Source organism: Crinia signifera, chromosome 9, assembly GCF_055691185.1.
Source record: "Crinia signifera chromosome 9, ASM5569118v1, whole genome shotgun sequence".
NCBI lineage: Eukaryota > Metazoa > Chordata > Amphibia > Anura > Myobatrachidae > Crinia > Crinia signifera.
The window spans coordinates 8,256,476-8,277,617 of NC_139225.1; the positions used below are offsets into that span (position 1 = coordinate 8,256,476).

Sequence of the window (21,142 nt, forward strand, 5' to 3'; positions counted from 1 at the left end):
CGTGTTTTTGCGGAGATTCTCCATGTTTGGAGATTCTCCGCCACGGCACTTTAGATAGTATTCAATGTGACTGATACTTGCCGCCCCTCGCGGCGTGTCTCAGCCAATCCAGCGTATGAGGTAACGCTGCAGGGAGCCTGAGGACGGTGGCAGGCAGGGAGATGGAAGTCTCCCTGCCTGCCCCAGAACGTATGTGGGGGGAGGTGGGCTCCCTGGGAGCAAGGCAGCCCCCCCGGGAGAGCCAACAGGGGGCCGGGTATTCACTGCACCCGATCGTGCATATGTAATGATCGGGTGCAGTGAATATATGAATATCTAATGAGCGGCTCGGCTCCCGGCCCCCTGCTGGCTGCTCTGTGTAAAAAAATAAATTTTTTTTTTTAAATTAAATATATATTCATGTGCTATAAGCACATGAATAAAAATAGCATGCCCCTTCACAGAATAAAATTCCTGATTTTTTTACACCAAAATTAAAACAAAAAACCTTTTATTGTAAAAGTTCATATTCCACTTCTCCGTGAAAAGATGGAGAATTGCTACACGGAGAGACACAGCGAAAATCACTTAGAAAGACGGCGATAAGTGCACGTTGAATAGGGTTGCTTGCTTTTTGAGAGCAAAAGTCTCCGTCCAATGCGAGAAAAGCACAAACTCGCCGTAAAACACAGAAAATTTTTCTCATTGAATACTGCCACGTAGTATTGGATGTGAATTGGCAAATATCCCTAGGATTCATAGCATGAACTGCACTGCGGAAGCCGCTTCTGCGCTAGTACCCTGAAATACAGTGATGTCATTATTATGATCACGTGATCCAGCCTGATGCCACTGACAAACAAAAGCTCAAAAGCATTTTTAAAAAGTAACAAGTGAATAGTAAAAAATACAAGTAAAATAAACAATAATAAAAAAATATAATTTAATTAATATAACCTTTTCATTAAAATGCAGGTATATGTCAATCATGAATGCACGCTGATACAAAGTGATAGCCGGCATACATATGGCTTTTTATAATGAGATCTGGGAATGCCTTAAACCATTTCTGCCCGAGATGACCAGACTTTTCCTGAGTTTCATTATCATCGCCTAAGCCTGCATTGTATTTCAGGCCCCCTTAAGTGAAGTGAAAGGGTTAAATGGCTATTAAAAACTAGAGTAATCTTTGAAAGTGGCACACGCAATTATAAATATGGATAATTAGCAGCTCCAGCCAAGAATAAAATGTCACAATGTCACACAGATCTGTCACAGTCCGCTAATGAATGTAGTCACATATCTCCAGGCTTTCCTCCTCTTCACAAGCCTGTTGCAAGTGACCAACCAGGGCAAACGCAGTGGGGATACAGATCACTCACTACAGAGGAAGACTTCACACTACTTGATACTAGGCCCATTTGGCGGCACCACCACCCGGCGCCACTAATAACCAGGCTGTATGCCCTGGTCTCTGCAGAAAAATTAGCACTTGCTCTGGTATTCTATTTTTATCATGCCCATTACCGCTCACAGGAGGAGGATGAGGCGAATATATGCAGAATATTTTTTTGAACTTTAAATACGATGTAACGGACTTCCCTTCAGAATCCAAAAATCAGAGGACAACAAAACTCATTCCGCCCCTATTAGTCTTAAAGTCAAAATTACAATCGTATGGATAATTGGATAGGCAGCAACTAGGTCGACAAGCAATTTTCTTTGTCCCGAATTCCGACACAGTCGACATGAATACTGAAACGTAGCGCCACGTCCGCTCGCCATGCTTCGGGCACAGTGCCTCGCTACACTCAGCGCACTATTTTATTCCCCCACCGTGCCCTAGTGGATGATAGGGCATGAAATAATGCCGGCTCAAAGAAAGGTGAAAAACCCCATGTTGACCTAATGCTGGTGTGGACCAAATGAACCTGTCAACCTTAAACCATGTCGACCATCCTGCATGTTGACCTTCCTGCATGTCGACCTTCAGGCATATTGACCTAGTGGTGTCGACCTAGTGACCGTATCCCAATGACCATAATGACCACACTGATCCCAGGAATCACAATATTAAGATTATGACACAACAATAACGTTCTGTGGCTGATCTAAATAAATGTTGTGATTTCTAGACTTTCGATCGCAAACAATTTAAGTGTGTTTTAGCAAGTCAGGGGTTGGTTTGAAAACCTTGCGTCTGAATCACAGATGATTACTGAATTTACAGATTGAGCGATTATCGACTGACAGAACATGTGTAAGGATTGTAGCGTAAGTGCGCGAGCCCAGTATCAGAAATAGCGTATGGCTCCTAATCGCAATCCACCTGCAGTTTGACTGACAGGAAGCCAGCGTTTGGGGGTGGAAACCTTCTGTTGTCTTGTCGTGTCCGAAAAAATGCAGGCGTGCACAATTACTTTAAGGGAGGGTCTGTGATGTCAGCACCAGTCTTAATCACCCTGTATGTCGCACATGACCGGTAGGGTCAGACTTGCTCCCATTTACACAGATAATTAGTGTTCCCGCTAGGCTGTTTTAGCAGGGCGCTGCGCCTTGCCCCTCTGGCAGCGCCCCGCTAAAACAGCCTGCCTCCTCCTCTTATCGTGATACCGGGGAAGCCCGGCGCCGCAGTATATAGTGGTGCCCGGTGCTTCCCCGGCAGCGGAGAGCCTTCGGTGCGTCTGGGCCCGCCCCCTTCAATGACAATGCCGGCCGGGCCCGCCCCTTTTCTTGACGACGGGGGGCTGGCCCGCCCCTTTTCATCACGACGCGGCCCGGGCACACCCCTTTTGTGACGTCGGCGGCCCGGGACCGCCCAGAACAGTGACGTCGGCGGGCCCGGTCCGCCCCCTTGACGATGCCCCCATACAACGGCGCCCTGCCCGCCCCAGTTTCTAGAAGGAACACTAGATAATTAGATGGTTTGTGAATTGCATATGGTTTTGCGACTGCATAACAAATGGCGATATTTCTGCAATCCATTCGCAGATTGCGGCCGGTTCTCTTTCTGTCTGGGCAGCTACTAACTACTCACAGTCATCTGCAACTTTGGAGGTGAGCGATCAGGTAGGATATAGGCCTTTTAGCCACAATATACATGGGGAAAACAAATAAAGGGTCCGATTCAGACCACGTCCGATTGGGTTTGCGCATGTCTTTAGTACAGCAAAGGTTCTGCCGAATCTGAGATGCCAATAAAATTGCAAGAGAAAGCCATCTCAGGCCATATGCTGTATAGATGCTAGGTGTATAGGACATGTCTGTACCTAAATTATATTTTAAAATATCCGAACTTGTAAAACAAGCTGAATATGAAACCGTGAAATGGTTAAACCTGAGCCGCTTGATTCCATTACTACCCACGCGTATCTGCTGCTTAATAACAGAGAGAGCCCGCTGTGCAGTACAGTGGTTGTGACGTTTGATCACTAGGGGGCTGTCTAAGATATCTTGTATTTTACCAGAGGAATTTGACACGCAGGAGAAGCATCCTAGTCTGCAGGTTTGTGTTCATAACAGAAAAATACAGTATTGAGAAGAATGCGGATTAGTAGCCAGCGAGATCACAGCGACGGACTTCTAGGTACCTTGCTGTGGATGTGATTCGGGATGTTCAGAGCATCCCTTTACGATCCAGTCGCAGTTACGCAACAGCGCCAAACTAACTAAACGATGATATTAGGATGCATGGGGTGGACGATCTTAATATAAAAGACAGAAAAAAAGTTTTGCATGAAAAGATCGCACTCCAATAGGGTGTACACACAGTTCGATGTAGTCTATTTTTCTATGCTATTTTTCTATGCTATTTTTCTATGCTGATAGCTGATTTGAAATATTTCATCTAATTTTGATCTGTTTAAACTAATTTAAATAAATGGTGGCCAAGAAAGAACGGCTACTAAACTAAACTAAACATCCAGCGAAGGGAGGGAGGGAACATTCAGCAGTAAAAGAGAAGAAGACTCCTCCCTTTCCTGCCCTAATGTTCAGCTAACTCAGGTACCTTATTGGATCCCCGAGTCACATGCTTCCCAAGGGTCACACACACAGCCTTGGATGTTTAACCCATTCCACGCCTATATATATGTCTCTGGATGAGAACAAGCATCCTGATTTTGCATATATAGCGCAAGCACCGAAGAGAACGTACACATCTTTGTGTATGCCTGTCCTCATCTGCAGCGGGCGAGGATCAGTCTTTCTGTAAAATTAGGCATTTTGGGGGCGGTTAAAATTAGACTGCACATAACCGTCTATTTTTTTCTTAGAGTTTTCAGAGAATTTTTTTTAAATAAATATGTTATAAACAAAGAGTTATGGGTACAAATATGATCCTCCTACCGCAAAACTATTGTGCCCTCCCAACTATTAAAAAAATGCTACTGTCTTCCCACCTAAGTGAGCGTTTCTTAAATATTTGAATCTGTAACAAATATACGCCAATGCATTTTATAATACGGCTGGGCAGATGGCGTTACAGAGGGGTAATCCTTTGCAGAGGACTGTGTCAGTCCCCTCTCCAGGGGAGAGTAAAGGACACTGCTGTACCCGTATTTATACAGACTCTATAATGCCAATTTAAGTACGCCAAGGAATAAGCTGCTGTGGACAATTAGCCAATTTATTCTCCAACGGTTAAGCCTCATTATTGCAGCAATTAGTAAATTGCCCCAAATATAATTAATTAAGGCATTGGTATCCCCGAATAAGGGTGTAAAGCAATGAAAGGTTAAGCAGCATGGGTTTCGAGCTTCTGGGTGAATAAACAGCAGCTTAGAAGGCGCTGTGCCAATAATTAATATATATCTATCTATCAATGTTATATATAGAACAGTCCGTAGAGCGTCCTAGGAGCCTGTAGGTGGCCAGTAGAACCCCGGCCAATTCCGGAACACTGTGACAATATAAACTGCTGATACTATTAGCGAGCCCAATGACCTGGGGATGGGCTGCTCATATACAGTTATCGCCGCTATGCTGGGTTTGATGCCTGGTGATGACTGGACACCTCAGCTGATATGCTTTGGCATGCTCCAAGAGTACAGCTGCACATTTACATATGCAATGACCTAGATTAGCATTCGCTATCGCAACCCATCAGACCTAATTAAAGTAATGGAGCTTTCGTACAGCCTTAAGTGGGAGAAGGGGATGTGCAGACATCGACATGTTCATGACTTGTCAGGCTATAACAAGCAATCCTTCTACTTGATTAAAACAATATATTCTGCTCATATAATTTCCCATCCCCCGCACAGAGGATCCTAAAGAGACCAAAACACAGACCACTAAGACTTGGGAGAAATTAAACACAAGTGAAATAGGACAAATTCTCATGCGGTTTTATCAGAATAAATTTAGCGGGAAGAACAGATCTTAAATCCAGACCCCAAACGGACACGGGTACAATAGTTTGTAATAATATATGGTACGCAGCCAATAAAATATCTGTAACCTTATCACGTAATTACTGTGAAGGTAAGATTCTGTATTAGCGAGCGCCTGAAGATACTGTAGGCTTAATAACATAACATAGTACTTAGGGGGGTAATTATCATCTGGAGAGAAGTACTACACCTATAGAAAAGGAAGATTATCACCAGAGATTGGGCTTTAACATAATTAAGAAGCTCCCACAGCCAGCGATAGTGTCCCCAAAGCATGTTTAGTATAGATATAATATAGATTGCAGCAGTATAAGGTTCTTAGGGCTATTGGGGGGACAGAAACAGGAAACTCTAATCTACTAAAGCATTTTTCTGAAATGGAAATTCTGAATATTTTATTTAATTATTTTTACAGATTAAGGGGGTATTCAATGTGAGGGTTACTGCAGTCGAGCTTGCTCGACCGCCCTGACCCAGTCCCGTTCTCAGTCAGCTTGACCGAGAACATGCAGGCGGGATTCAAGGTCGGGGAGCGAGAAGGGGGCGTGGCCGCGAGCGAGATGCAGCCGGCAGCTCGTCACTTTCTGCCCGTTCTCGGCAGAACGAGCACGACAGCTTGTGATGTCGGGCTCGTTCTGCCGAGATACCCTGATCAATGCTGTCGGGGAAGACAGCATTGAATAGGGCCCGGCGGGCATCTCCCCAATGGGAGGTGCTCGCCGGAGATTGAATATCCCCCTTAACCCCTTCACGACATATGACGTATATATACGTCATATGTCCGTTGAGGGGGAATCAAGCCAGCTCACGGAGTGAGCTGGCTTGATAGAGAGCAGGTAATGGCTGTATATTACAGCCAGGTCCCTGCTCTCACGGCCACGAGCGGCGAGTTCGCCGATCGTGGCCGTTTAACCCTTTAAGCACCGCGGGCAAAGCGCCCGCAGTGCTTAAATAGCTGATCGGAGGGGGGGCGCCCCCCTCCGGCGCCGATCGGGGCCCCCCGCAGCGCGATCGGAGGGTGCCGATCGGTTGCCATGGTAGCCAGGGGTCTAATGTAGACCCCTGTGCTGTCCGTGTATGCATACCTATTACATCCTGCCTCAGGCAGGATGTAATAGGAAGTGCATAAAATCACTACGTTCAGCCATAGAGCTCTATGGCTGAACCTAGTACAGGCGATCGCGCCCCCTAGTGGTCAAGTACACTAGGGGGCCTTGTAGTAAAAGTAAAAAAAAAAAAAAAATAAAGTTTAAAAATAAAAAAAAAATAATAAAATATTAAAAGTTCAAATCACCCCCCTTTCCCCATTTCCTAAATAAAAATAAATAAAAAATAAATAAAATAAACATATTTGGTATCGCCGCGTTCCTAAAAGTCCGATCTATTAAAATATAACATTAGTTATCCCGCACGGTTAAAGGCGTAAACGGAAAATAATCCCCAACGCCAAAACTACGTTTTTTGGTCGCATCGTCTACCCAAAAAAAAATAGCTAAAAGAGATCAGAAAGTCGCCCATATCCCATAATGGTATTAATTAAAAAGTACACTTCAGCCCGCAAAAAATGAGCCCTCACCCAGGTCCGTAGGTGGAAAAATAAAAAAGTTATAAGCCGCAGAACATGGCGACGCGACGCAAATTCGAAAAACCGTAACATTTTCTATTTTTTTTTTTAGTCGTAAAACGTAACGAAAACTATATAAGTTTGGTATCACCGGAATCGTAACGACCCATAGAATAAAGATAACCCATCATTTTAAACGAACTATGAACTCCAAAAAAACCGTAACCAGCGCAAAATTGTGGAATTGCGTTTTTTTTTCTTTTTACCCCACATTGAATTATTTCCTGATTCCCCAGAATATTATACGGTATAGTAAATGGTACCATTAAAAAGTACAACTTGTCCCGCAAAAAAAAAGCCCTCATGTGTCTATATAGCCGGAAAATTAAAAAAGTTACGCTTATTTGAACGCAAGGAGGAAAAAAAAAAAAAAAATTACCTTAAAAGGCTCTGTCATGAAGGGGTTAAAATAAGTTTAGTTTTTTTTAACTTATCCTTTTAACTACCATAAAAGTGGAACTGCAGGCCAAAGTCCGGGGTTCTAGTTCCTGGGTGTAAGTGCAAGCAGGTAGGCTCAAGATTACCATATTATTGGGGAGCTGTCCAGGCACATATACATACAAACATACATACATACATATATATTTAATTTTTTAATTTTCTGACAAAAATTGCTCTACAATTAGAACATTGATAGATCACCTACCTGTGTCAGCTTCTTTTATTCTATTGGAGAACCACACCTACTTAATCTGTATATTCTGCTGATGGATGTTAGGGCACCCATTGATCTTTTAAATATTATTGGATGAGTGTCGGTGCAGGGATGATGTATGTTTGTGTTTGTGTATAGGAAAGAAATAATAATGGCTTGATTTTCTTTTTGTTAATCAGTATAGACATTTATGAGGCGAATATCAATATCAATGAGTCTACCCCTTTTACTAATGTAAGCTGGACACAGACACAGGGACGGTTACTCTTAGATCCATGTTAGCATTAAATCTAATATTAATAACTTGAAGGTTGATTCAATGATCCTAAGGGAGGGCGGAAAATACCAACCAGGATAAAATCCCCAGTGGCATCACTCGTGTCTCAATGTGGAAGGAAGATAGAGGGGACAGATGCTACTGATGGCTGGTATTCACCGAGGGCATTACAAACCATCAATCCGCTGTTCTGCGTATGTAATACTTCATCATGACTGTCCTTTAGTATTACAATGGTGGGATACAGTCATTGGGTCTACAGCAACTAGGTCGACAAGCACTGGGTTGACACCACTAGGTCGACAGGCAGCAAGGTCGACATGGGTTTAGGCCGACATGGGTCAAGGTTGACAGGTCATTAGGTCGAAAGAAGCATTAGGTTGACATGGGGTTTTTCACTATTTTTTTGAGCCGGCGTGTCGACAGGCCTTACCATCCACTAGGGTGCGGTGGGAGAATAAAATAGTGTGCCGAGCGTAGCGAGGAACCGTGCCCGAAGCATTGGGAGGGGCTGCGGTTCACTCCCAACTGTGTCCATGTCGACCGTGTCGACATTCGGGTAAAAAAAACTGTAAAAAACAACCATGTCGACCTTTTGACTGTCGACAACGCCCATGTCGACCTAATGCTTGTGATGACCTTATGTCCTGTCGACCTAGACCCATGTCGACCTTGCTGCCTGTCGACCCAATGCTTGACGACCTAGTTGCTTAGACCGACCGATCTCAACCCTAAGAGGTAAGGAGGAAATGTTTATGTGAAAGTGAGACTAACAGGTGTGATAAAGCCCCTATATGCCAAAACGCTTCCTAATAATATCTTCACCCCAAGTCACCCATAAAAAATATAAACATAATCATCATCTATGTCTAGTGTTTGTGTGACTCTGAAACACTGCCATCTGTTGGCGGAAAGTGAAACTACATCTACTAGCTTTGGAAGCATTAGCTCCGAGTGGGCTTAACAGTTGTACATATATTCTACACTGATCATTTATCAGCCCGATGTGTCAGTTACCAGTTGATTGGGGGATAACTGAACACTGTGAGACCGAGAGGTAATTATTGGTTTGTAGGATTCCCCATCCTATCCAAAAGATCCTATATTTGCTACCCTGATTTCACCTACCTGACATGCTGAAATCAATCAATATTGTTTCCATAATTTCAACGTGGGCAGAATGTACTAAGGCTAAAATGAGGCTACAACGCCAATAAACACTATTTTCTGAGTACTGCCCCGGATTTCCCGTATGCGGCTAGTTTTAGCAAATTATACTTGCTGGAGCTTGTACCTGATAGGACACAATATATACATGGCATTACCCAACAGAAGCCTATGGCCTTCTTTTGCGGTCTTCTATGAGAGGAATCCAATCTGATCCTCCCAAGCGTCCCCCGCAGCTTGCGCATTATCTGGCACATGTGCAGAACCACTTCCAGGTCATAGACACATAATTAGTCTGTTGGCCTGACAGATATTTTAATCAGAAAGTGTATGCTGCTAACAGTCTGTGTTCCCTCTTCTACAAACCTTACACTTACATACAGTACTTGTAGGCTGGAAGTTGGGATAGACCGTCAGCGGTGTACCGATGCCGAGACCCGACATATAATTACCTTCTCCCTGTATTCCCCTAACCGTCCTCCTCCGCTTAACCTAACTATCCCCCTTAGTGCCTAAACCTAACACCCCCTACCCACAGCCTAACCCTCCTCCCCATAACCTGACTCTCCCTTCTTAGTGCCGAAACCTAACCCTCTCCCCCCGCAACCTAACGCACCCCCCAAATTGGCATAACCCGCCTCGGAAAACTTATCATCGAGATACCGGCAGTCGGGGTTCTGGCATTGGCATTTAAAGCAATTAGGGTATTCTGGCACTGAGATGATGACTGCTGGCATCCCGACCACTGATAGATTAACCACATCCCACACTGGCTCGCTCCTCTTCCCAATCCAATCTTAACTACCCAACCAACTCACATTCCTCTCCTGTTAACATATCTGACCTTACTGCATCTCACTTTACTCTCTTGTCTGTCCACAATTGCATGCGGTCTCTCCTGCCTACTGATTACTGCCTCACACTCAATTTGCTTTCCCAAAAATCATTTTGCCATCCAGAGATGTTATTCTGTGCTTTATAGTAACTCTTTGTCATGACAAGAAAAGTAAAGTCCACTCCATACATTGCCCCATAGTAGCGCGTAAATTACTAGCGGCACATGTGCATTTTTATGGGAGCAGGTGACCAATCATGGTACAGTATTTTACATGCTACGCGGGTTGGCTGCTTTGAGGAGGAGGATGGTTATTGGTACAATCACCATTAAAATTTATTTTAATTAACAGATCAGTACGATGCAGTCATTTATATTTAACATGGCAACTAACTATTCTTTATGTATCATGCCCTATAATCCTTACATTTATTGTATCTGGGGAAAAAGGGCACTTGGTCTGACAAAACGTTAACAAAAAAGCAGGATTTTCCTGCCGAGAAATCTCAGGATTCAGTATAAGAATAAGCAAAATGCCTTCCCATCAATAGACTTGAATGAGCTGTAACTGCTAAATACCCAAAACTGGATAAACCGCGGATCTTCACGTGTCTGCGGAAAATCTGAAGTATCAAAAAGTATTGTTCAAAAACGATGAAGCTTGCGTTGCTGCACAATAGTTATCACAGCAGAACGTCTCCAGCAGTGCATATAAAACAGAGCCAGTCACCCAATTAATTGGCTGAAATCTCATTAAAAAAATTCATATGACAAAGTCATATACAGTACTTGTGACCTAAAATTGTATTGCCCTTGACGAGTCGTCCAGGTTATTCATTTACATTTTCTATTTTTATGTGGTTCAACAGGGAGAGCAAAAATAAACCCCTGATAAATCCTTCAAATAAATTCCATCTCGGCCTGTCGGTATAATCACCCGTTATTTTACTGCGCACTACCACCGATATAGTACAGTAAGTCCAGTATAAACCATAATGGGCCACAACGTAATGTACAGAGAGAGTTTACCATGACATACACGTACAATGCTACATAAATAGACATATTGGGCCTTATTCTGGATTCATCAGATCCCTGCGTGTTCGCACGGGTCCGATTTTTGCCGACTGCGAATAGTTCACCCATGGGAACACCCAGCATTTCACGGGCATTCCAATGGTAATCATCCGGTGTTGTGGGTGCAGGGGGTGGGCACCAGACGTCCTCGCACATGGAGGTGTCTTTGCTCTACGAGCGCAGGACAAAGAATTTGTTGCCGACCATCGATTGATTTCTCCCTGGCTCCGAATGGATGATTATGCAAATCATTAGTTCGCAACCATGTGGCAATTCACGGGGGGGATCGCGGTGCGTGAGGGTGGGGGGGGCAGCCGGCACTGCGGGCGACGTCTGGTGGACACGCAAGGAATTTGCAGCATCGCGAGTCAACCAGAATAAGGTCCATTGTTTGGAACACTAGGTGCAATCAAATGGAACAAAATGAACTTGGTCTCGTAGACATGCATATAAATAGATAATGGATGTAATAAATATGTATAAATGTAATCATTATATGAACGAGTATTATCAAGGAATATTTAAGTATTAATTAATTCAAAAGGACTAAGAACTGGTCCCATACCAGCAATCATCCCAGAGGAGTAAACAGCTGCTACATACAAGGTTTGTGTGATATCTGATTAGCGCACCGGTTATCAAACTTCATCTGCGACTACTTTACAAGAGAATGGGGATAAAATCTGGAGCCAATGAAATAAATCCATAGCAAAGATATCTGAAAGCTGCACAGCAGCACAGGATACGGTCACAGTCATTAGGTCGACACCTTTGGGTCGACATGCAGGATGGTCGACAGGGGACAAGGCCAACATGGTTTTAGGTCGACATAGCGTTAGGTCGACATGGGTTATGACGACAGGTCGCAAGGTCGACGTTGGTTTTTTTCACTGTTTTTTGAGCCGACAGGCGGTATTTCATGCCCTACCATCCACTAGGGCGTGGTGGGAGAATAAAATAGTGTGCCGAGCGCAGTGAGGAACCGTGCCTGAAGCATCGCAAGCGAAGCGAGGGATGCGAGGGGCTGCGGTTGACTTCATACAGTGTCAATGTCGACATTCGGGTAAAAAAACAGTGAAAAAACCCATGTCGACCTCACGACCTGTTGACATAACCCATGTCGACCTAACACCATGTTGACTTAGTCCCCTGTCGACCTAGACACCTGTCGACCTAGAACCCTGTCGACCTTCCTGCATGTCGACCCAACAATGTCGACCTAATGACTGTTGACCTAAGTGTGGTGGACAATATGATCCACACCCCAGCAGCACATGAGTATGTGAGGACACAAGCAGGTAGATTTGTGTACAGTAGTTATGTCAGTGGGGCGAGGGCTGCATAGTGATAGGGGTGTGGTGGTGCCCATTAGAAGCCGGCAGTAACGTGAGGTTTCCGACAACCACAAGCAAGAGAGATCTGGTCTTAAAACCCATTGTAGAATAATATAAAATAGTAGACTGTCATTACAATCTGTTTAGGGGTTTATATGCGGTGCAGGCACGGGCCAATGTGACTATGCCAACTATGACTAAGCCCATGGTCGATTTTGACTAAGGCCATGGGTGATTTGGACTATGACCGATTTGACCATAAGACAAATAAAAACGACACTGTGCAGCATAGCATTGCCTTCCCTGCACAGTGTATTTTGCCGGGCGATGCTGCAGATGGCTTTTGTTTGCAGTGTATACACAGTGCGATTCTGGCTAACTTGGTCCACATCGCACTGTGCGTACAAGGGTAAGCGTCAGCCATTACTCCAGTAACCAAAGACACTTTGTGGGCATGTGGGTTTCACACAAATGGGCGGATCGTGCTGCATTTATATTATTATATACCGTAGTACTATATTATATCACTGGTGACCTCCCACAAAACAGTCACTTCCTGTCAATCACTTCTGACTAAATTCTCAATGCATCCGTAATCGCAATGCAATCGCCGTCTGTGCACATTGCAGCTGGGATATGTGTGCAGGGAAAATGCAAGTACGCATTAGGGATGCATGCAGGATATCAGCGGCTGGCTCCTTGGGATTTGTCAACTACACACATAGAGGGGTTTGCAATGTGCCGCCGCTATTTCCGACGTGGGAAATAGCGGCGGCTCCCTATTCAATGCTGTCATTAGCGACAGCATTGATGCGGGATCACGGCAGAACGGGCCCCACTTCAGAAGCGGTTGGGCCCGTTCTGCCGATAACGGCCATGGGTTGTCAGGATCCAGGCCGCAGATCGACAATCCACGGCTGTTTTCACAGCCATGCCCCCTCTGCGCCCATCGGCAGGTGGGACATTGAATCCCGCCTGTCGGTATGCGGTCGATCTGACCGCAAACGGGCCAGGATCACGGCTGTCGGCAGGGATCGACAGCCGTGATCCCAGATTGCATACCCCCCATAATCATGCAGAAGAATATCATTTACCTGAACATAAATGTGGCCCAAAAAGAAAGAACAGCACAAAAAGGTGATTTTTGAGAAAAGCATATTTGGCTACGGCTACAGGGCCCCTGTATGAAATACTGCACGGAAAACTATAAACACTTAGCCGAGTGCCACTGCACAAATACAGATGTAAAAGTTACAACTCTGTGGCTTATGGATAATGGACTGTACCTTTCACTGCTTCCCTAGCATCAGGGGCGCTGTGATACAATAAGCACCGCTGCATGTGATAAACCGACCATGGGCTAGAGCTCCGTTTCATATAAATTTCGATACTTGTGTATTAGCACGGCGCCCACTTTCCCTACGTACGGTAACGTAGTGAAATCGCATCGCATGCCATTATTGTATGGCATGCGATGCGATAAGATACGATTTTCCTATGTAATTTATTCACTGCTCTCTGTCAGTGAATAAATAAAAAAGGTACTTGTTTCCTAGAACGGCCACAATCGGGGGTAATCGTGTACCTTAACCTAAAGTACACGATTACCCCCGATGGACCATCGCGTCGGTCGGGTGCATTCACATGGCACGCGACGCGACCGACGCGATGCACCCGATTTTGCCATAGGGTTCAATGTTAAAATATTTTTAACATTGCAATCGGGAAAAAATGGGAAATGGGCCAATATGGCCCATTTCTCATTGTATATGCCCCCCCCCCCCCCCCATTGTGAACGTCACTCCACAATTGACGCCAACCCGAAGCGCGGCGAGCGTAGCGAGCCCGCGAGGGGGCGGCGGTATGCGTCCTCCAACCTTTTCATACCCCTACAATCCACGTCGGCGTGGAGTTGAGAATATAAAGTGTGGCGAGCGCAGCGAGCCACGGAGCCCGAAGCGTGGCAAGCGCAGCGAGCCCCGCGAGGGGACGCGTATACCTGTGAAGTTATACGCGTCCCCTCGCCACGCTTCGGGCTCGGTGGCTCGCTGCCCTCGCCACACTTTATATTCACGCCAACGTGGATAGTAGGGGTATGAAAAGGTCGGAGGACACGTACCGCCGCCCCTCGCTACGCTCGCCACGCTTGGGGTTGGCGTCAATCGTGGGGTGCCGTTGAAGGGATTAAAATTGGGGTCTGGGGAGACTTTTACATTGAATCCAATGTAAAAAAGGGTCCCAGGGACCCTATTCACATTTCAATCAATGTAAAAATCGGGACCATCGCGTCAGTCGCATCGCATGCGATTTGGTTGTATGTGATGCGATCGATGCGACCGACCCGATCAACATCGGTGTGGCCGTTGTAGGAAACAAGTACCATAAAAAAACTCGTATACGATCAAAAAATCGGTTCAGATGAAAAATCGGATCCGATATCTGATCCGATATCTGATCCGATATATCGGATCCGATATATCGGATCCGATATCGGATCCGATTTTAACTGTTATAATGACATTTAATGTGGTATACAATTAAATGACATATAATGTCATTTATTTAGGTCCCCCCCCCCAATATCCACGTCATCCCGAAGCGTGGCAGTTAACAGATCCAATACCATCCGATATATCGTATTTGATCGTATACTAGTTTTTTCATTTATTCACTGACAGAGAGCAGTGAATAAATTATTCGATTTCACTACGAAGAATAGTCCACTAAGCTATTTGCTTAGTGGGTGCTGTGCTATAACACAAGTACCTACATTTCAACTAAGCAAGCGATTTACTATTTGCAAAACAAATTAATAAATTATTCATTTAAAGAAATTATTAAAAAAAAAAAAGGGGAAAAAAAACTAGTCCCATGCTCTTGGGGATGCGTGTAGGGGGCAAACATCTCACCACGTAGGATAACATGCAGGAAGGTATAGCAATGGAACATAGAGAAGGGAAATGGGAAGAAAGGAGTTTAACACAAATCAAAAACAAAAAAATAGACCTTATATTTAAACCATATGGGTTTTATTACAAAGGAATAGTATAGCCTACAACACTTCACAAATACACGCAACCAGGTACTGTACACCAAGCAGGTCACGGAGTGTTATTCAGCAATGCACTACAACATCTGGTCCCTATTATCACCTAGGTTATTACCTATTATCATTAGGTTCATAATGATCATCCTACGTATAGAGAAAACATAGCTGCCCTCAGCCACTAGCTGCTATTAAATCATTCATTATTCTCGTTCACTCTGTCACGTTTATTTTAATGTCCATGCGGCTTAATCTACATGGGGAAATCTATGTATGATAAAGGAAAGTCTCTGCTAGCATCGGCAATGAAAGCTGCATGCCATTGGCCAACGTAAGTGTTACATCACTGACCACGCCCTGTCCAGAAGAGGAGGTGATGGGGGGGGGGGGGGGGAGGGGTGACATGATACTCCAATGGGAATTACATTGGATGTACAAGTGGAACCCCCTGTCCCCAAATGGTCTTCATGAATACTTCAAGATGGATTACTGCTGTGCACTCCAGAATTGCATTCTTGCGACGGTAACAAAAGGTCAACATGAGTTGACGTTTTCATGTTCAAGACTCATGTTGACCTTTAGTAGTGTTCATTCTAGCGCCCGCCATCTTTGAAAACCCATGCAGTTCCTCTTCCCTGCCTGGGGTGTCGCTGTCTGCTCTGGTGTTTCTAGCACAGGTCTTGTTTTCATATCAGTGCTGATATACAGACCACACAAGAATGCACTACAGCAGACAGCGACACCCCAGGCAGGGAAGAGGAACTGCGTGGGTTTTCAAAGATGGCGGGTGCTAGAATGAACACTACCCTTTTGCTTGTGTCAAACCTGGACACCGTTGACCCTTTCATCCACACCAACTACACTCAAGTCTTGCAAACGGCCGCAGAAATGAGAAAATACGACAACGTCTGCTTTTCAAATATCATCCGAACTTAATAACAACAGATTATACTAAATCCTAATTGAAGTAACAGATTATATTTCAATCTCAGGACTAGAACTTACTTGACCATCATGCGGATATTCCTGTCCTTGCACTTTGCACAGTTTACTGTTCTGGTCTTCTAGGTGATGAGGTCCGTCCATGGCTACATTCCAGTTTCCACATGCAGTGTAATGTGGCTGAAAGGAGAGGAGAGACTGTTACGGGACTGTGCCAGGCACGTTTCTATACAGATACTGTATGCATACTATGAAGACAAGGGCTGCAGGATTCCATTTGGCATTTTTAAGTCATCATAAATTTACTTACAGGCTTTTAAGCTGGAAAAAGCTGCCGTTTTGTGTATGCAAGAGCGACTTAATGTATAGATTTTTGTGTTTTGTTTAACTGGTTTCGCAACATTCACATCGAGAGACAATGAGGGTTTCCTCAAGGGCTTTCCCTGTGTAAGCAAAACCTGCCTGACGGAAACCGGACAGTCTAGGATGTGTAACACATCACTTGTTGGGAGAACCAGCTCTCAAGCAGAACACAATATAAAGATCGCCTCACATATGGATTTGACCGTACTTGGGAGTCCACATCCAGAGATAAGCAAACGTATTCAAATCTACATCATACATCTGTGGTCTCGAACGCACCAGAGCCAAAAGGTTATTTTCCGCTCAGAATCAGTGTCTTATTCGTGTTTTCGAAACAAATGGGAGTGGCGAAAGTACATTACTAGCCTACACTGAGTAATTAGACGCACGGCATGTGTCTATCTGTGTGCCACTGCCACAGTCTACCAAGTACTACAGTGCAATGCAGCGGCCATGGCTTGCCCTCACCCCAGGTTCCATTGTGCTTCATCTGCTTATGTCCACTGTTCCTAGTGGCTGCCGCTGCACCTGTCACACTGCATAAGAGGCGGAGGTGTCAGCACCTAGAAGCTCCTCCCTCCCCCTGTGTAAACATCATCAAAAGCAGGGCCTGAAAAGGGGGTGGTGCTACACATGACTGAGGGGGCGGAGTGGCACTACTACTATGGCTTTATGTATAATTAGCGCTACTACTGCCAGCATTATGTATAAGCACTGCAGCGCTTTTACTGTGGGCATTATGGGTAAGAGGCGCTACTACATACCTCCCAACTTTCTACAGCCCCCAGTCGGTACTAGTTCATTCTAGCACCCGCCATCTTTGAAAACCCATGCAGTTCCTCTTCCCTGCCTGGGGTGTCGCTGTCAGCTGTAGTGCTTCTAGCACAGTGTGGTCTGTATATCAGCACTGATATGCACCAGACCTGTGTTAGAAACACCACAGCAGACAGCGACACCCCAGGCAGGGAGGAGGCAGGTCTGGTTTTCATATCAGTGCTGATATACAGACCACACTGTGCTAGAAGCACTACAGCAGACAGGAACACCCCAGCCAGGGAAGAGGAACTGCGTGGGTTTTCAAAGATGGCGGGTGCTAGAATGAACACTACATGGGTATCATGTTGAGAATCATTATGTAGACATCGATGGATGGTCAACATATAATCCCTGGTGTCCCAGTGGTGACTCAACTGGCCCAGGCATCTTCTAAACCCACCCCAGTAACCTATGCCGCACCCCCCCCCCCCCCCCCCCAAGCCTAAACCTAACTTGCTCTCGAGTGTCCAGCCCTGGCAATGTTGGCATTTGACCTGTTGATATTCTCAGAATGCTGACATTTGAACAATGCCCACAATAGAAGTACAACTTTTTCACTATATCCCAATAGTATGGCAATGATTCCAAACCTTTTGTATCAACAATCAGTACAAAGGCTATCTCAGTGAGAACATTTCCTTATACAAGAGTAAAATAACACGTCTGAACCATGTTCATGTTCAGCACCTATAATAAACAAGCAGAGGAGTCACCGCGTCAGGAGAGGAAGTTGCAGCACACCTTAACATTCGACATCAATGAAAATGTAAATAAATATTACAACACATTCCCTGTGACGGGAAGATCGTTCTCTGCACAACTTCCTGCTCTTGGTGGAAAGAGATCGCTCCAGTGTTACACGGAGGAGCATCCAGCTGACACATTAGGGACAGCATGTCCTGCTCGGATGTGTCAGAGGAACTATTTCTAGGCTGTTTGGCTGTAACATACCATTAGCCGGTGCAGTACACATTGCCACCAGCAGGTTATCACATAGCTCAAATTTGGTGAGAAACTGAACAGTACAGTAGTGACTGCTTCCGTGAATACACATTAAATCGATACTTTATGTTTGTGCCGGACTGTAAACTCGCTGGTTTTGAAATATATGAAAATAACGTACAAATAAAACGGAAACTTTAAAAAAAAAAAAAGAATAACAAAAAGTTTAATATTCACTAAACAAGGTGCTAATTTAAAATATGTTTGGCTTTAAGATAACTTTTAAAAAGAGCGTTTAAATTAACATACAAAACAAAAAAACAGAAACTAAAACAGCATTTTTCAGACATAAAAATAAAAAAGGTCAAATACTGGAAACAGCAGATTTAATACAAATCCGCTCTAACGAGGAAATCCTTCGCTTTTCCTTAATGTGAGCTGAAGTCCTTATTGTGTCTCCTGTATAGACAGGTATGGACAGAATGGTGTCTGCAGGTTTATTACAGGCAGCAAAACTGCACACATTGTTTTGTCGAATGCACAATATCCGAATTCAGTATACCTGAGTCCAGCGTGTCACGCCCCAGCCTTTTCCGTCAGATTCCGTCTGTTGTGGGACCCTGCCTCTAACCACGGCATCCACTGAGTGCTTGGTTGTGGCAGCATGTCCCTCAACAGGCTCAGACAGACACGTGATACTACATTTCTTAAATGTACTTCATTCCCAAAGTAAACATGACACACTGTGTGTAATATCTCCTCCTTTATGAACTGCAGCTAGAACGCACAGACACAAACAGCAGGACTCCCCGTCTCTGTGCCCAATGTTGTGAGAGACGCCTGCTCGCTACCTGGGGCCAACACTTTCAGACAAAACATTTCCCCTATTTATACAGACTGCACACATGAAACTGGGCCACAGCATTTGCCAAAATATATGTGAAGATTCATAAATGAAAACTGCACTTGAAAAGTATATTGCTGTGTCAAGTCCATTATCTATTATCTAATATTTATGTCATTAAAGCATTGTCAAATCATATTTTGTCTCATCTAAAGCCCCGTACACACAGGGCGATGGGAGCTCCGTGCTGAGTGATTAGCTTAAGCACAGATCGCACAGCATACATCGCTGACACACAGGCGATGCACCAGAGATGTGTGGTGAGCGATCTGTGCTAACCAGTGTTCTCTTGTGAGAACACTGGCGATATGACTAGTTTTTGTCTGCATCCAGTGACAATGAACTATAGAAGTCTACGACGATGTATACTAGTCAGGCAATAGCACCGCACGGAACCGTGCATCGCTGTCGCTGGGGGATATACACACAGAGCGATGTGTGCTTCACTTCTAATCAATCTAGTCAGATCACTTAGAAATAGCCCTGAAATCGCCCCGGGTGTATGGGCCTTAAGTCGTTCACAATGTTGACAGTATATTGGACAGAATGTCTTTTGTGGGTATATTTACTAAAGGAGGAATTGAATCTATTTGAACACAACCAAAATCTATCTAATCTACACACGGGTACAATCTGCACGAGATTTTGACTATATAGTCAAAATCGCATTGGGATTGCATGAAGATCGAACAGGTTTTTTTACCTTGTAATCCCGATGCGCGCTCCCGTGGCAGCACAAATCGAAACCCAGATAGACAGGGCAGCAATGACTATATACTGTACTGCAGATCTGCACTACAGTATATCGTCCAATATTCTCCATACCCCCCTCTGTGTTTTAGCATTTTACAGGTTGTGTCTCCAATGTCAGAAATGCTGGGACCAGAAGTATTTAGGATTTTTCTGTATTTTGGAATATTTACACACCGTAATGAGATATCTTGGGGATGGGACACGAGTCTCAACACGCAATGCATTTCTCTTTCTTGTACGCATGGCCTGAAGGTAACTTTATACAATATTTGTAAGAATTTTGTGCACAAAATAAAGTTTGTGTATATTGGACATTGATAAATCAGACCCGTCTCAGTCATGCTCAAACAATTTTGGATTTCAGAATAATTTTCAGATGTTGAATTTTCAGAAATATCTGAGACTCAATCTGTAAAACCATTGTTTACTCCCCAGAAAGACTACTGCATATACACAATTACACATATACACAATTACACTCCTATAATCTAATATCTTCAGGGGTTAGTTTAAATATTTTTTTTTTTTTTAACATCTGTGGTAACATATGGGAATATTTATATAAAGCAACTAAACTCTAGGTAACTGTTGACACAAACAGTCCAGTTTCCTCTCATTGGGGCGGATGTATTGAACCTGGTGAAGAAATCAAGTAGAAGGTGATGACGCACCATCCAATCAACTCCTAACTGTCATTTTTCCCAAAAAAAGCCGATTGGCTGGTGCGTTACCACCTTCTACTTTACCTCTTCACCAGGCTTAATACATCTGCCCCAGTGAATTTTAACCCAGCTTCTCAAATAGTGCAAGAGGCATTACTAGCTGATAACCTACACCAGGAGTTCAGTCCTAGAGAAAAAATCAATCACTGCTTTGTAAGCACTTGAGAAAATGGGGGGGGGGGGGTCAAGACCACAAATAATCGTGTGCAAATGCCGTTTTGGCCTGCCCTTGTGTCGGAAAAGCACAAAAAGCTTATTGTCCGTGAAGGACACACAGCTGCCTCTGTTATCTGTGAGTGGATTCCTCTCCTTC

At 44.4% G+C, this 21,142-nt stretch overlaps 1 protein-coding gene across 4 annotated transcripts in view; it reads right to left on the reverse strand.

Moving 5' to 3' along the window:
• Positions 1–21,142, reverse strand: part of NEK6 (NIMA related kinase 6) — a 157,532-nt gene that overhangs the window by 50,610 nt on the left and 85,780 nt on the right. For all 4 annotated transcript variants that reach the window (XM_083161002.1, XM_083160999.1, XM_083161001.1 and 1 more), the window contains one exon: positions 16,393–16,509. In XM_083161002.1, coding sequence (XP_083017128.1) covers positions 16,393–16,473 — 81 coding nt within the window. In that variant the 5' untranslated portion in view covers positions 16,474–16,509. The remainder of the gene's footprint in view (positions 1–16,392; positions 16,510–21,142) is intronic.